Source organism: Haliotis rubra, unplaced genomic scaffold (genome assembly GCF_003918875.1).
Source record: "Haliotis rubra isolate DU_JTF1 unplaced genomic scaffold, ASM391887v1 Scf1020, whole genome shotgun sequence".
Classification (NCBI taxonomy): domain Eukaryota; kingdom Metazoa; phylum Mollusca; class Gastropoda; order Lepetellida; family Haliotidae; genus Haliotis; species Haliotis rubra.
The window spans coordinates 314436-332151 of NW_025764916.1; the positions used below are offsets into that span (position 1 = coordinate 314436).

At 38.4% G+C, this 17716-nt stretch overlaps 2 protein-coding genes across 2 annotated transcripts; one reads left to right on the plus strand and one right to left on the minus strand.

Annotated features, from left to right (window-relative positions):
* The first annotated feature begins 141 nt into the window (after positions 1–141).
* LOC124270851 (translation initiation factor IF-3-like) lies at positions 142–7986 on the plus strand. The gene is made up of 3 exons (XM_046705913.1): positions 142–177; positions 3894–4482; positions 5499–7986. Exons 1-3 carry the CDS (start codon positions 158–160, stop codon positions 5643–5645), a joined length of 756 nt encoding a protein of 251 aa, XP_046561869.1. The 5' UTR covers positions 142–157; the 3' UTR covers positions 5646–7986.
* Positions 7987–8330: 344 nt separating this feature from the next.
* LOC124270906 (tyrosine-protein kinase Btk29A-like) lies at positions 8331–16147 on the minus strand (the record flags this gene model as incomplete). The annotated part of the gene is made up of 5 exons (XM_046705970.1): positions 8331–13084; positions 13728–13888; positions 14275–14393; positions 15635–15833; positions 16059–16147. Coding segments are annotated over 5 exons (652 nt in total), but the record flags the coding sequence as incomplete, so codon positions are not given.
* Positions 16148–17716: the final 1569 nt, after the last annotated feature.

Genomic DNA, 17716 nt, shown 5'->3' on the forward strand with positions numbered 1-17716 from the left:
TTTATTAATGATATTGTCGTTATACGAATGACCTATCTACATAAAGTATATTTGTAACAAATTTGATAGTAAGCCATTGAAAGTTGACTCTTTATTTATGTCAATTGATTTACGAAACTTACCCTGAACTTGTTTCTTTCATACGGGCATTGTCAAAATGGCCGCGTCCATGAACAGGTATTTGTGATGTCTCTAACTGACATGAACAATATGTTTTTGCGTATGTGTCTAACCACCAAAGTGTCATGGGTGAAAATCAACGGATTTGAGTTGTGCAATGTTTATACTGTCCAACTGTATATTTCCACCACGCGTTCCGTTGCCAAATATATGTTTAATATGGACGCAGGGTTTCGTGACATTCGCATCTCTGCAACACCTCTTTCGTCTCGTCAGTTTCATATCCTGTCATGGTCGTCATTGACTTTTGAAAGGTTTATGCTTGTGTTTTTGCATGTTATTGAAGCATAACTTTGCTGCCGTCTCCTCGACCATCACCCACTTTGTAAAAAAGAACAATTCACCCCGTTATTTATCATTCTATCATCAATGCCTAAGAATAGACGGTTTTTATAAAAAGGTGGGTGCGCTTATTTATAACCCTAAACCATTTTCACTTCAACTCAATTTATATTTTGACATTTCAAGGTGGGGGTTGGGGAAGTGGATACGGGCAGAACTCTTACTCAATTCAGTTGAAGATGTGTTTGCTAAGAGTTCCACCAGTAACCACTCTGCAATAAAGTGCGGAGCACCTTTAGAATACAGCACCACAACTTCTCGTGAGGACGATCTCTGCCGTAGGTCACGTGTCATTAAGACAAGCAACCAGTTTGTGAGAACCCGTCGGACGCGAACCCGCGACCTTCGGATTGTTAGCTCGACAGCTAACCAACTGAGCTACGTCCACACTGTTGCCCAATGTGCAAATTTATCGAGTCATTCCTGTGACGTCACGGAAATGAACGGAAAGAGTCGAATAGGTCACGGACAATTAGGAATGCTACGGGTAGACTTGGTGTCTCGTGATTTTATTCTACGGACAATTGCCAAATGGATCTGATGCCATTTGGCACACTCGTCCCATTCCGTAATCTACAAATTAACGTGTGGCGTGGAATGAGCCGATATGCCTCAAACTGAAAAGGGTTGTTGACGTCAGGCGTCAGACGTAGATTTCCCGGTGCATGCATGAATGACGCGCTTTTATATAAATCGGTGATTTTGTGACAGAAAAGTGATGTAGGAACACTGTAAGGATAATGTTGATCGCACTAAGGAACGAGGGAGACATGAGCATGTGTAGTGACGGCACGAGGGTGAGTTAGCCTTCGAATCATTACTTTACAAAATTTGGAATTTATGTTGCGTGTGAAAGAGGCGTGAGTGCAAATTCCAGGCCAATTTCCATTAGCCCCAAATTTCTACATTTACCTATTTCCAAATGTACTTTCGACGTTTTTGGTTTCTCGTTTTTGTGTGAAAAAAAGTATTAAAATGCAAAAAGAAAAACAACAAATGGTACTCACGTATTACACCGGACATGTACCTACTATATTGGCTTAGGTCCCTAACCCTAACCCTAACCCTTTGAAATAATCCTAATAAATAGAATGCATTGACCGAACCACCGGACATGTACCTACTATATTGCATTAGGTCCCCAACCCTAACCCTAACCCTAATCCCTTGAATTAATCCTAATAAATAGAATGCATTGACCGAACCGGCACAAACACGACTGACGTGTCTAGTGTAATGTATTATTACCGCTTCGAAAAATAAAATGCTAATAAAACACTTTTCTATGTAATGGTGCAAATTACTGAATGACAAAAATATATATGTAAATTTAAAAATTACAAAATACAAAGTACACAAAACATAACACCTCAGCAGCCCGTAATACAAACAAATAAGAGCGTATTAGTGAAAAAAGAAAAATATTTCAAACTGGTGCTTGCAAAATATTGCGCATCCGCAACTACTGGAAACTCTCAACATCGTAGGGCTTATGCAATGACATAGCTCGTAGAGATGAAACACAAGTGAGCGGAGCTTAAACGCACTCGCTGAGCCAGACAACCATGTTGCCATGCAGGCGTCATAGGGCATTGTTTCGAGAACGTGCTTTCGAACAAAATCACATTACATTACGTAAAAGGGTATTATGACGTATTTTTAAAGTTTGTGGTGCTGTATTCTAAAGGTAGGCCTAAAGTGCAATATGCAAATGCAAGCAATATTACTTCGATGATTTTCTTATTTCACTATATAATGGTTATATTCCATCACACAATATTAATTCTCAAGCACGACGTTAAACCCAATTTCACCTCCCCTCACCTCACACAATATTAATACACGTGTCTAAACAGACAATGTAAACTTACGGTATGAAGGCGTTTCCTATTCTCGTGGTACTTACGGATATCGGCTGAAAAATAACACAAACAATTCTTATCGTATGAATGCTTGTAATTTTAAATGAAGGGCCTTCTCCTCTAACATCTGCATACTATCAGCAGCTAGATCCATCGGGTGAATTACCCCTTGTGAGCCTGGTGATAAACAATGCCATCCGCCAATGACAACGTGAGGCTTCTCCCATTCTCGTGGTATAGCGAGGAAGTAACGTTATGGCGTGTATGGAAGAGCAATCCTGCAGGAAAGGGCAGGAAAAAGTCCGAGTGGTTGTAAACTTTGTGATATTGCAAGATTTTGATCACTCACAGACTTTGGCCACTTCCTAGTTACCGGTCGGCAAGGTTAACAACTGCTTGATGTCTCGCATCGGCAGAAAACGCGAGAATAGGAGACAGAACTATACTTTGAAGCCCATTTGCATACATGAAATATATTCTGTTATTTTTGTCTAAAGCCGACATATAGCTGAATTAATGCTGTGTGCGGCATAAAACTAAATTCACTTTTTGTCTAAATTAGGTCTATAAATAATTTGGTGTTGTTCAGTGATCAAATTCATGAGCACAATGGTTTCTAGATATGAATCATGACCTTGAACCTGCTTAACTATGATTACACTCTGAAACATGGAAAACAATGCTACAATGTTGAAACTGAAAGTTTTGAAACGTGGATGGCTTTTCCTTCCTGGAATCAAAGTTATACCGGTAGACTATAACTGCAACTGATTTGATTTGCATTTAGCACTGTTCTTGTCAGTTTGTGGGGTAAGTGAGTCTCATTTCCATGTATTTGATAATGCTGCTAAGTGGCACAAGTGTGATGACTGAGAGTTGGAGTATTGTTGCCCTTTAATTCAAATTACAGTCAAGCACCGTTGTGTCGGTTGTCTCGATATAAAATTTCGGTTCCGGCAAAATCCTTCATTATTTATCATTAGTCAAGCTCTTTTAACTCGATACGGTTGTCTCAATATATTTCAGATATCTCAATATAATTTCATGGTCCCAACAAGCAAATTTATCTTTTTAACTCGATACTTGCTCGATATTCACCAACCTGTCATGCGCAAGTGTCCCTCTGAACTGAGGTTGTTTCCACACGTTTACACACGGTGTGGCATGAATCAAAGGGATGCGGTAGTGTAAACTAATTAGGGCTAATTGAGTTGAAGGTGTCACTTGTTTGTTATGTAATTAGGATTAATTAAGAAGGAAATAATTAGGAAGTACTCACTGTTACGACTAAACACGACTGATAACGGATTATAGTTTCGAATCAAAACATACTGAGAAGCGTTTTGTTTTTCTTTCATAGTGATATGTGACGATATGCACTGCTCGGATGTCTCGAAGTTCGGATAACTCGATATTTTTTTTCTTGGTCCCATGAATATTGAGACAATGGTGCTCGACTGTAGTACCCCACTATTAACATGATATTTGTTATTTTCTTTCTAACTGCAGGCTTGCTGTGACATTGTGCAGATATGCTCAGAGAAAACTCTACTACCACAAACTGGGACCTGATCCCAGACTCACAATGGCCAGAAGCATATCCCACTGTCCCACCGGACCAGATGGTGCTAAACATCTCTTAGAACAGAGATTATCCTATCAGTTGACATGCTTGGTAAAGCTAACACGACAGCTGTCTGGGACTTGTTGCTGTCAGGCCAAGAAGGTATCTGTACCTCAAGCTGACCTCAAAGCAGACAGTGAGGTCATGGTGTTTGACATGACAGGGATGCTTATTGGTAAGATGTCAATATCGCAAGCCGAGGAGATGGCAAACAAAGAGAGTCTGAAGCTTGTAGACATGGGACCCAATCAGGACAAAGTCCAATGTTTTAAACTGATGACAGGGAAGGAGCTGCATAAAGAATCCATGAAAACCAAGTCTGTAAAATCAGGCCGGACAGATGAAAAGGAGTTTGTTATAACAGTAAAGATAACTGATCACGACCTGGGTATCAAACTGAAACATGTGCAGGAGACGTTGCAGAAAGGCAGGCATGTGAAGATCACTCTGAAAGAGAAGGGTAGAATGGAAGAGGTGATTGTCAGTTTTGAGAAACTTAATCTTTCTGTTTACATTATTTTCTATTTTTCAGCATATTATATATACATTCTGTTATGATAATTACCCTGAAATCATTTGCTGTGATAACTTTGCTTTGAGTCCAAAGCAAGTTAAGACAGTGCTAGAAACAGCATTCATGATTGACAGGCATTGAAATTCATGATTTCACTGATTCTTGACTTGCACTGTTACATGCAGTCTAACATACAACTGACAACATCTTGTAGCATAGGACTTCATATCACAGTCCCACTGCTCATGAAACATCTTTTGAGAGTTGCTCTATTGTTTATGGACCCGTGAAGATCCGGGGTAGAATAGGTCTTCAGCAACCCATGTGCTTGCCATAACAAGGCGACTATCTTGTCGTAAGAGGCGACTAACGGGATCGGGTGGTCAGTTTCGCTGACTTGATTGACAAATGTCATCGGTTCCCAATTGCGCAGATCGATGCTCATGCTGTTGATCACTGGATTGTCTGGTCCAGACTCGATTATTTACAGACCGCCGCCATATAGCTGGAATATTGCTGAGTGCGGCGTAAAACTAAACTCACTCACTCACTCTATTGTTTATGAGAGGTCTTTTTATATTTTGTCATGGGTTTATTAGTTATATTGTGAACTCCCTTGTACAAGGTATCTGTAACTGTTGTTGAGAAAAGTTAACTTGTTTGATTATCAATTTCAAAGAGAGTGACATTCTGAGTGAAAAAGGGGCCATAATAGAAAGGATATATTGTCCACTGAATAACTGAAGACAGATTACAGTTTTAATTGAATTAAAAGTACCATTCTGACGTGTCCAGATATAACTTTTGAAATTGATTATTTAAACAAATTTGATCATTTGATTATGATATGGTGATTGATTTTATTTGCAATTGTGCTTGAGATTATCATTGTCATAGTGTAACATTTGAAAGTTCCATGGTGAAGTAAGAAATGTGCACATTGACAGATGTTATATTCGTGTGTTTGATGCTTCAGGCTGAGGTGAATCGCCTGCAGAGTCAGCTCCTGAGGAAGATATCTGATAGTGTGAATGAGATTGCTATTGTCAAGAACGCTGTCAGAACATCAAAGTTTTGCAAGGTTTCAATCATTCCCAAGGAGGAAGCAAAACAAGATGTCTGATTCTGTTCGAATCATGTAAAATATGACTTGAAGAAGAGGATACAGCCATGTTTATGATGAGGACAGTTGCTAATGTTACTAATCTTCAATGGGAAGTTGGGTAGCCTGGTGCTTTAAACATTTGTATGTCATGTTTAAAAGTGGGATCTTGTCCCAAAAATATCGGCGTTCCCTGTCGTTTGAAATACTACCAAGGGTGAAGCAGGACTATACTTGTTCACTCACTGCCATATTATATTTTAAAGTATATATATTAGAAGCCAAATATAACATGACTAATACAGACTAAATCTTCTTTATAAAATCTGTTTACATGCATACATCATCAATGTAACATGTTTCAGTACTGTTTGATGAGCATTGTGCATACAAAGCCAGTGAAGCAGTGATGGAAATACTTTGGATATACCAAACCTATGAAGTAGTGATGAAAGAAATCACAAATACCAATAAATCCTGATAAATCCAGCTCATGTGGTTCGGTCAATCCATGCCAACAAGGCTGTAGATCATGGGAGTGTATTGTGCTCTTGTCAGCTGTACAAAGTAAACATTTGCCTTCACTTGTATGGAACTATGGAAGAAAGTAGCACACAGATCTCTTACTGGTATAATGGTTAATATGTCTATACATCTCTCTTAAATGCCTTAAGGGTAGTGTGTGATCATGTTGTGTTGATTTACTTTGAATTTTTTAATAGTTGGGTTGTTTACCCCAAATTTTGTATGTCACAATTGTGTAGATCGATGCTAATGCTGTTGATCACTGGATTGTCTGGTTCAGACTCGATTATTTACAGACCGCCACCATATACTAGTAGCTTGAATATTGCTGAGTGTGGCGTTAAACAACAAACCAACTAAATTTTGTACATATAACACACAATCAAAATTGAATGAATAATTTTGTTTTCATGTTTGCTCATCAAATTTCAGCATTGACCCCTCAAAGTAGATCTATATTGAAAGGAACGTAATTCTAGAAGATAAAGAAAACAATTTCAGAATGTTTGTTCTGTCTACCTAATCTAACCGATATTATTTGGAGATGACAACCAGAATAAAGTAGCCTTTCCTATGTTATATAGATTTTTATGCTTTAAAAAGTTAGTCCAGGACAAAAGAACCTCTCTGCTTCTATATTATAAGCTTGTACCTGCTGTGCTATGTTAGAGATAATTTTATCCATGCTGATGCAATGAATATCTTGCATGAAAAGTAGTATGTGCAGCATAATTCTTTCCCTTCATATTTTTTTAAAAGAGAAATTTATTTTTCATGTTGGAAGGTGTTTAAAGAAAATGGAAAGGTGTTATTTTCTGAAGGAGCAGTTAAAAATACTGGATAGAATCCTCAATTCTGTAAGCAAGTTACCTTCAGACATTTCAAACCCAAAAGAACTTGACTTTTTTGTAAAAGTGTTGACATTTTGAAAGAGAAATACATGTTTCATAATGTTGTGGCATATCTTCTTCACTTCTCCCTCTCCAAATTGAAGGAAATAAGTTTGTATCAACACCAATGTTTTGAAATGCTCCCTTATTTTAATAGAAAGTATTTAGTTCCTCGCTATGGCTTTTAAAACTTGATGGACTAATATCAAAATTTGCATGTCGTAAGAGTGTCTGCTGAAAGTATTACCCTTTTCTCATGTCTCAAATTACCAGTGTTTTAATGGCATGGTTTGACATATGTGGACAAATTCTGTTTCTACCTTCCTTAACTAGAAGGGGTGGTGGGGTAGCCTTGTGGTTAATGGTTAAAGCAATCACACGTCATGTCGAAAACCCGGGATCGATTCTTCACATGGGTACAATGTGTGAAGCCCTTTTCTGGTGTCCTATATTGCTGGAATATTGCTAAAAGTGGCATGAAACCATACTCACTCACTCCTTTACTGGAGAGAAACACACAACTGAATCATATTGTCAACCTGTATGCATGTCTTTTAGTGTCATGGTTGTTTTAATATGTTGACTGCATATGGATGTACTTTTGAGAAAACAAAAACTGAGTATGTTTCTCAGTTAGAAACGAGAAAATTTATGTATATTGAAAGTGGTTACAAGTGATACCTGACAATTGACATTGTGTATTCACAAATTCACAGAAGCAAACACCCTAATTCATACGAAGTGCTGTTTTAGGGTTTGTAGAGAACCCAGAGTATGATGTGAGTTGTTCAATTCTTTATGTATGTGTTGTTTCAGTGTGTGAATTCCTTAGTTTCATGGATGAGGAAGAGTGTGGGGACTTATCTCATGTGCAGGATGTAAAGCGATTTGATTGATGTGTGTTGAAATGTATGGACATTTCTACAATTAAAGATATTTTTACTAGATTTGTCATGATGTTCGTTGTCATTGTTGAATTTCAGCTAGGGATTCTGACATTAAAATTTTCGTCCTCAGAATAATAAGGAAGATCAAGTTACAAGAGACATGTTCAGGTTAATAGTGTGTCGGGATGTTGCCTATAATATCGACCAATGGTTTGTCTGGTTCAGACTCGATTAGTTGCAGACCGATGCCACCCAAAGTAGTATTAAACAGCTCTAAAAACAACAGTCAAAACCGCACCAAGTCCTACTGTGTTATAGTTGTAATATTGCTGATATTGACATAAAGACCATTCACTTCCTCAAAACTGATGGTCTTTAGAAAAAGAAGACAAAAGATGATAGCAAACACTGAAAATATTTATTCACAAAATAGAAAAATCATGCTTTATCATTTGGAAATGGTATTAAATCATACACGAATACACTGATATTATGGCTAAAATGTTCTCCATTGTCGGAATTTGATTTTGTAGCAAAATAATGCTGAGGAATGCGGTGAGGATCATGTTTTAGTAATTGTCCCCAGTCTGGAATCATCTCCATGCTATAACATTTAAGCCACATGACCAGTCACCTGACATCGGATAGTTTTGATTGGAGGAGCAGGTTTGATACAACTGATGATGTTTCATCCTTCCATACCTTACACTCATGTTGTAGTCGTTAATACGCCTTGTTTTAATACTTCACTAGATATGTGTCGCAGCCAAAACAAAAAAAGGCTTATCTCACTACATATATTATCTGTACAATTATTGTTTCTAAGGCAACTTAAGACAAAACTATATACAATGTATTATTAAAAATAATATGTCTGAAAATGTATATCCTGGATTCTCCAAGACTGACCCATTTGAAAAAGTAATACTATAATATCAATAGGCACCAAAACATTTTCCCCAAATCTTGCATTATGAGTTATCTTGACTGTTCTTTGAGTGGTTTTGTGCCTGTAATAGCCCAGAAAATCTGGAACATTTTTTAATAGTGGTTAGAAAAGGCTATGTATTTTTACTCTATTTTTTCCCCCGTTATTGTTGAGAACTGGTTTTATCATACTTTATACCCTCTGCTTATAAACAAAATAAGTTAGGTTTACTGCAACAGAGAAGCACAATACTGAGCAAATATTAAGCAACAACCTTTGAAAATCAATCCTCCATGAAATATATATTTGCCTACAGCATGGTGGCATAATACAGGATGCACTTAGATTCAGCATCGGGGCCACATGGGGAGAAAGTGTGGATATGAGTAGGCTGTTGCTTAATTAATGACCATCAGTACATCCATCAGCAGACAAATATGTTATTAACACGCAGGTGCTGCAATATCTATTCTACTGCATCATAGCATATTTCATAGCAAAGGCAGATATACATATGCTTTACATCTTGGCACAATGTGGAGGTATTCTTAAGGTGGGAGATAACATGCTAGAGGCATACATTTGGCTGTGATAACCTAGCTCTATGATAAGGAATTCCTCAGATGGGTGATAACATGCACTTAGCACTAGAGGCATACCTTCGGTTGTGATAACCTAGCTCTATGAGAAGGTATTCTTCAGGTGGCTGATAACATGCACTTAGCACTAGAAGCATACCTGTGGCTGTGACAACCTAGCTTGTGTGGAGGTATTCCTCAGGTGGGTGATAACATGCACAGAGCACTATATAGAGGTATACCTCAGGTGGTGATAACCTAGCTTGTGTGGAGGTATTCCTCAGGCAGGTGGTAACATGCACAGAGCACTATATAGAGATATACCTCAGGTGGTGATAACCTAGCTTGTGTGGAGGTATTCTTCAGGTGGGTGATAACCATGGGCACTATACTGAGGTAAAATGGTCACCTCAGATGGTGATAACATAGCTCTATGAGAAGCTATTCCTCAAGTTGTGGATAACATGCACTGGGCTCAACACAGAGGTATACAACATGTGGTGATAACCCTGGGCGCTATATAGAGGTGAAATGTACACCTCAGATGGTAATAACACAGCTGTGTGTGAAGGTATTCCTCAAGCTATGGATAACATGGTTATAATCCTGGGCAATATATATAGGTACAGTGTATACCTCAGGTGGTGATAACATAACATCTATTATGTGGAGATGTGTTGTGAGTAATAATTACAGGTATTGTACACAGGTATACTCACATGGGTGATAACATAGTATGAAGAGAAGATATTACTCATCTGTGTGATAAACATCAGCACTTTTGAGAGATATCCTCAGGTGTGTCATAACACTTGCCTTTTAAAGGACCCATGCCTAAGGTGTATGATAACATTGGGTGTTATCAAAAACTATACCACTGGTGAGTGATGATCATAGGTGTTATTTATAGGTATAACCCAGCAGCGAGGAACATGAGTTATATAAGGAAGTACACTTTTAATAGGTGACGAGACTGAGTGTTGTGGAAAGGTATACCTTCAGTGTGTGTTAAATATGGGTGTTATAAAGAGTTATATCCCCGGTAGGTGATAACCACACAAACACTGGACACTCATGTGGACAACCTCATGTGGAAGAAAACCAATGGGTACTAAATGTAGGTTATCCTCTATGGGTGAAACTTATAAGACAGTCATCAGATGACAATGAATGATGAATAAGTTACATTTCTGTGTATACAGTGCAAATACAAATGTTAGCAATTAAAAATGTTTAGATCAGACTTCCCACCATTCAATAACATTACATGTAATATAATATTTTAAAAACACACAACTTCTTGCCAAATGTGCAGAATTTCCATTTGAAATCATAAAAATAGGTCCTCTGATTTAAATTTCTGCAGGCATATTTGTTATTGGTAAAGCATAGTTTTGAGGATTATTACCAATCATTTATGATGAAACAAATTCTAGCTGTTACCTACTTTCATCACATGGTTGTGATATCCATGTCCAAATCAAAACATCACTATGTACGTAATAAACTATAAAGTTGTATATTTTTGGACTGACTCACCAACTTATAGAGTTAACTATGTCAAGGTTTCATAAAAGCAAACGTCTTCATTAGGGAGAAACCACTGGATTCTCATGGGGGATTGGGAAGTACCGGTAGCTAAGACTTTTGTTTGAGATCAGCACTATTATTTAATGTCTTGGAACTCAATTATTTTCTCCAACATGAACAGGTTATGATGTTGAATGTTTCATTATTTTAATTAAAAAAAGTAACAAACATAATTCTTTGGACTCACTGTTTGCAAGAAAAGGGCACATTATTTTTATTTCTTACAATGCGAGACATATGTAATTTGTTTTCAGACATACAGAGGATGTTTTAGCAATTTGGACCTCCTGTACTTAAAACAGATACTCGTCAGGTCTGGGGTGTGTCCTAAAGCATCCATTACCCCTTCCACATCTCTCTGTACAAAATTACTGGTAAAAAAGCACCACAGTGAGGACTGAAGGGCACATGCTGTGTTTTTTCGTTGTTGTGAACAAAAACTCAAAAGGCAAGTGAAATACACAATGTCCTCATAAATAAGAACATAGCACTAAAAGCAATGCAAGTACAGAACTCAACAATATAATGGATAGCAATCCAGTATTTCACTTTTTAAATCCTACACTGAGACAAACACAATTAATTTGAATTTAAACTGACAATTAACTCACTTTGACAAATATAACGTTCTGGAGGTGCCAGTGAATAAAGTAGGGTGTATATATACTATGTCTGGGTTTTAAATATTAAGGCTGAACATTTTAACTTTGTAAAACTTGGAGTCAAGGTTGACTGGATGACCTTATTTGGACTCACATCCACAAAAACCAAAAGCTCATTTATCACATCAAAACATGGTATGTATTGCATGGAATAGCATTGAAGCTCCGACAACACAACATCAACAGGAAGCTCTGAAGTTTAATAAACTGAGAACATTTGGAAAAATAATATCAATTTCTTACGTAAAATTACATTTCCCTGCAGGTTTAGTGCTATTTTACCTAAATTATGACAAGTTGTCATCTGTGTTATTGTATAGGGACACCATGACCCCGTAACTATGGAAATCCTCGCGGGAATCATCCAGAACTCCATTTTATGGTCAGAACAGCGCTGCTAGTCTTTGTGTATTTAAATAACTACATTAAAAATAGGCTTGGAAATTTCAGTAGGCGAAAGATAATTTGTCAATAATTTTAAAACTTAAACAAAATAGATCATTCTTTGAATTTTAAACACAACTAGCCATTCTGCATCTATTTCAATTAACAAGAGGACACCACAGTTCACTGTATTACCATGGGCATGAACATGTATGACCTTGTATTACCATGGGCATGAACATACTAGTCATGCCACTTGATTTGGAATGATATAGTAAATTTATAAAAAATATAATCCTTCTGCCTCAAAATATATGGTCAAGAACCTTTTCACCATATATTTAACATGGTCCAATCTATATGCTATATGTCCACTAAAGTATGCTTCATCTAAGACAGATTTGTTAATATTGATAAAAAAGCCAAACCAACCTATAAAGATTGTTCTTTAAATAAAACTTGAATTGGCCATGCAGAAAATAACTACAAATTACCAATATTGCATATCGTATATATAAATACATATTCAATGAAAATATTGAACATTGAACCTTTATGTAAGGCTTAACACCTGAGCAAAAGATACCATATCCAGGGAAAAGCTTATAAGTTCGTTGCCTAGTAACCATAACCATGACAACAGCTAAATACCAATGAGCAGACAATAGTTAAGCTGCATAATACTTGTGTGGTTTTGCTTACTGACTAAGCTTGGCTTGTGAACAAGCACTATACATGCTTATGAAATTCAAATTTCTACATGCTCATTGTCATCTCCATACTGAATTTTATCTCCAGGGATGTCAAAGCTGAACATCAACACGCTGGCTGTTCAGACATTGCCTCCTTAAACTAGTTCAGTTAATGGCTGAGTTACGTTGTGGGCTTGTCTAGAGTCAGCAGTAACACTATTGTTGCCAGATGTTGGGACATTACACCAGGGGGTAGTCCCCACCGTCAGCTAGGCCACTCAGTCGTCGATGTAACTCAGTAAAACCTGGTCGACGTTCAGGTTTCTGAAAAGGAAATTATTTTTATTATGTCTTCAGAAAACATTTTTTGATTTATCAAGCTAAAAGTTTGAAAGTAATCTCCCTTGAAGATCTGAGTTAGTATTGGTCTTCAGCAACACATGCTATTGTATTCCCATCGATGCTCATGCTGTTTATAACTGGATTGTCTGGCCCAGACTCGATTATTTACAGACTGCTGCCATATACCTGGAATATTGCTGAGTGTGGCATTAAATAACAAACTCAAACAAAATAAAATGTAATCATGGTAAACTGGGATTTGATCTCATGATAACATAATTCTGGCAGCTCTAAGAGATGGGCCTCAGGTGACTGGTAATCTGTGCACCCAACATTGTATAGTATAGTTATAATCACTACTATCTATAATGATACCCGAGAAGATCTGGGTTAGAATTTATCTTCAGTAACCCATGCTTGTCGTACGAGCCGACTAATGGGATCAGGTGGTCAGGCTTGCTGACTTGGTTGACATATGTCATCGTATCCCAATTGCATAGATCGATGCTCATGATTTAATCTTATCCAGACTCGATTATTTACAGACCGCCGCCATATAGCTGGAAAACTGCTGAGTGTGGCGTTAAACAGCAACCAACCAACCAACCATCTATAACAGACATACCACGTCCCAGCAGTGCATCATGACCTTGAACATGAGTTCTGGGCACATCATAGGTTTCTGTAGGCGGCGGTTGGAGGTGATGACGTAGTCCACCACGTCAAGATTCTTCATGCCGCTGTACGGCATCTCACCACCACTAAACACCTCCCACATCAACACACCTGGAACACAGTATGAACAGACAATTCAGGTACATCTGTGAAGTAACACATATTGAATCACCTTAACACATATCACATCACTTCGAATACATCTCTAAAATGCCACATATATGATTCAGTCTAACACATCAATTCAAATACATCTTTAAAATGACACATACTGATTCAGCCTAGCACATATCACATGTTTCAAATACATCTGTAAAATGCCACATACAGTATTGATTCAGCCTAGTGCATGTCACATCACTTCTGTAATATCACACATATTTAATTCAGCCAAATCATATCACTAAGATAAATATCAAGGTTCAATAATACATGAGTGAACTATTTCAGCCTGTGTCATCACTAAACATACAGCAAGAAAGAGCTCCACAACATACCGAAAGCCCAGACATCGGACTTGCTGCTGAAGCGGGTGTAGCTCAGGACTTCTGGGGGAGCCCACTTAACTGGAAACTTGGTCCCTGCTGAACTGGTGTACTCATCGTCAATGACGTATCTGACAACAGAGGGTCATCATCAATGACATATCTGACAACAGAAAGTCATCATAAATGACATATCTGACAACAGAGGGTCATCATCAATGACATATCTGACAACAGAAAGTCATCATCAATGACATATCTGACAACAGAGGGATGGCGTATCATGACAACAAGGGTGACATCAGAGGGTCAATGACATATCTGACAACAGAGGGTCATCATCAATGACATATCTGACAACAGAAAGTCATCATAAATGACATATCTGACAACAGAAAGTCATCATCAATGACATATCTGACAACAGAGGGTCATCATCAATGACATATCTGACAACAGAGGGTCATCATCAATGACATATCTGACAACAGAGGGTCATCATCAATGACATATCTGACAACAGAGGGTCATCATCAATGACATATCTGACAACAGAGGGTCATCATCAATGACATATCTGACAACAGAGGGTCATCATCAATGACATATCTGACAACAGAGGGTCATCATCAATGACATATCTGACAACAGAGGGTCATCATCAATGACATATCTGACAACAGAGGGTCATCATTCGACAACAGAGGGTCATCATCAATGACGTATCTGACAACAGAGGGTCATCATCAATGATGTATCTGACAACAGAGGGTCATCATTAATTTCACACCTGTTGATCAGCTTGTACATGACACACCATCCACCAGCCAGGCCATACAGTGTGACCACCCAATCCCCAATATAACTGGTTCTTTCGTCAAGTTTCGGTTTTATTCTTCTTGAATGGAGATTGATATAGGTGAGGTGAAATGGGGTTTAACGTCATAAGAATACTGTGTGTGTATGTGTGGCTGCTTGTACTAGCCCAGACTTAACCTGGTTTTATAGTGCTAGCTCACTGAGATACCATGCCGCAATGATGCATGAATACCCCACTCAGACACTTCATATTGATTCCGAGCCGACCAGTCTTTGTTGTACCCATTAATGCCGAGCGCCAGGCTGGGACCAACAAGTACCATATTTTAACGTCTTTTGTTATGACGCGGGCTGGGGATCAAACCCACGACCTTCAGCTCACCGGGCGGACGCTCTAACCACTACACCAAGGAATTGGTCGAAAATTGATCTACAACCAAAATAAGTGACAATGCCACATGTGGCCCACCATTTTGAACTTGATGGAAATACTATCAGTCGTTAAATACCCTTGATAGCATTTAGAAACCTACAACCTCTTTAACCTGCTCACCTGGCTAAACCAAAATCGGCTACTTTGACTACATGGTCCTGTCCGACGAGGCAGTTCCTGGCGGCGAGATCTCGATGGATGAACTTGCGTTGTTCCAGGTAGCACATGCCCTTACACACCTGTATACAAAACTCCAGCAGGGTCATGGGCTGCTGCAGCAGGCGGTTCTTGTGACGGGCCAGGTAGTTGTTCAGTGCACCTGCAGACAGTGTACCTCAGTAAACAGGTGGTGTAAAGTACTCTTTGATAAACAAAACAGTCAGGGATGAGTATAGTGTAAGAACAAAATAGACAGGGGACAAAAGACTTAGGGAAGAGAACAGACTGGGGACAGATGACTTATGGAACAGAACAGACAGACAGATGACTTAGGCCAGCCTTCAACAATATACATACCAATGCCCAGGTAAACACAGATACCCACCATAACGCATCAGCTCCACCACAATCATGATAGGTTTGGCCTTGGTCACGACGCCATACAGCTGCACCAAATTGGGATGGTTCAGTTGGCTGCAGGAGAACAAACAGTGCTTACTGACACAATTATAATAACAGCTTGTATAAACAGATGGAGGCTTCATCATTTGTCTATGCATTAGTGGTAGTACTGAATATTGCTGGCATAAAACATAACATAATGATATATGATTTCTCAAATATATGTATCTGTCAGCTATAGTTTGGCATGAAATGCAATGTGGACCCGGTTTTTTTAAAATATCTCTTCATCCAATGACCCAATCGATCTCAAACTGTGCAAGTGGATGTTTTGTCAGACAACCTAATCACATTGTAAATCACCGATTTTATGCATTTGTATTAAAGAATCTGTCTATGTAACTGTCAACAAAATCAACAGCAAAACGCAGAATGCTTGCAGAGGGAGGGAGCCAATGACCTGTAACAGCGGCAGTGGTGGGTCATAAAGGTCAATGCACGTGCAGTTCATGATAGTTACCTGTGCAGTGCACAGTGATTTGGATCATTCACATTGACTACTTCTAGCTGTCATCATGAAAGCTTATTCAGATGATGCTAAACGTTTAATTAGAAATGTGTTGAATTTTGTTTAAAAAGAGAGCAAACATAGCAAACCGATTTATAAGGTGTCGGATCACATGAAACGTACAACTTTTGCTCTTGGCATTAAAAAGAACATCGTGCTAAAAATTGTGAAAAATAAACCAACAACCAATAAACAAAACCTTGTACAAAAAGGTAGGCATCCAAAGTTAGATTCTTTTGAAATCAGGGTCATCAGAGATGTCATTCGCCAGCTATTTGCTAGAAATGAACACCTCTTCATACCTGTCACGTGCATAGCTGACCTACATTTACGAACGTTGACCCTTATGACCCAACACTGCTGCTGTTACAGGTCATTGGCTCATCCACAAAACATCCACCTGCACAGTTTGAGATCGATTGGGTCATTAGATGAAGAGATATTTACCAAAAACCGGGTCCACATGCATTTCATGCCAAACTATAGGCTTCATTAACATCTGTATCAAACTATGACCAGAGTGCTACTCAACCTCCCTCCCTTACAACCGAACCAAAAGACAACTCTGGGGTACTAAGGACTTCTGGCATCCTCCTTAAAGGTCACATGCAACCAAAAAACCAAACATAATCAAAACACAATTATCACTTATTCATGACATATAATATACACTGCTGATTATGAAAAAACATTTAAGCAAAATTATAAGCGTACAATGGCGAATCAAAAGTGCAATATTTGGTACTTGGGTTTACTTCCCTCGAAACGAAGCACCCGGGAGACCGAACCCAGTCAGAGCGGGTGGGTGTGCACTCAAGTGTAACGAAGGCTTTCATTTGCTGGTTCATTTGCCGATTCGCTGAGGGCTTATTATGTGTGTGTATATAGAGATGTTGGGTTTTGTAAATACTTGCTCATTTTGTTTGCATTTGCGTTCGATCCAATCAACAAATACTGAGATGGTGAACTACTGCGTGGCTGGAAGCTGTCGTTCGGTTAAGTACAAAGCAGGACTTGAAACTGACAATCTGAGTTTGCACTGGTTTCCATCTGATCAGTCATCCGAGAAAAAT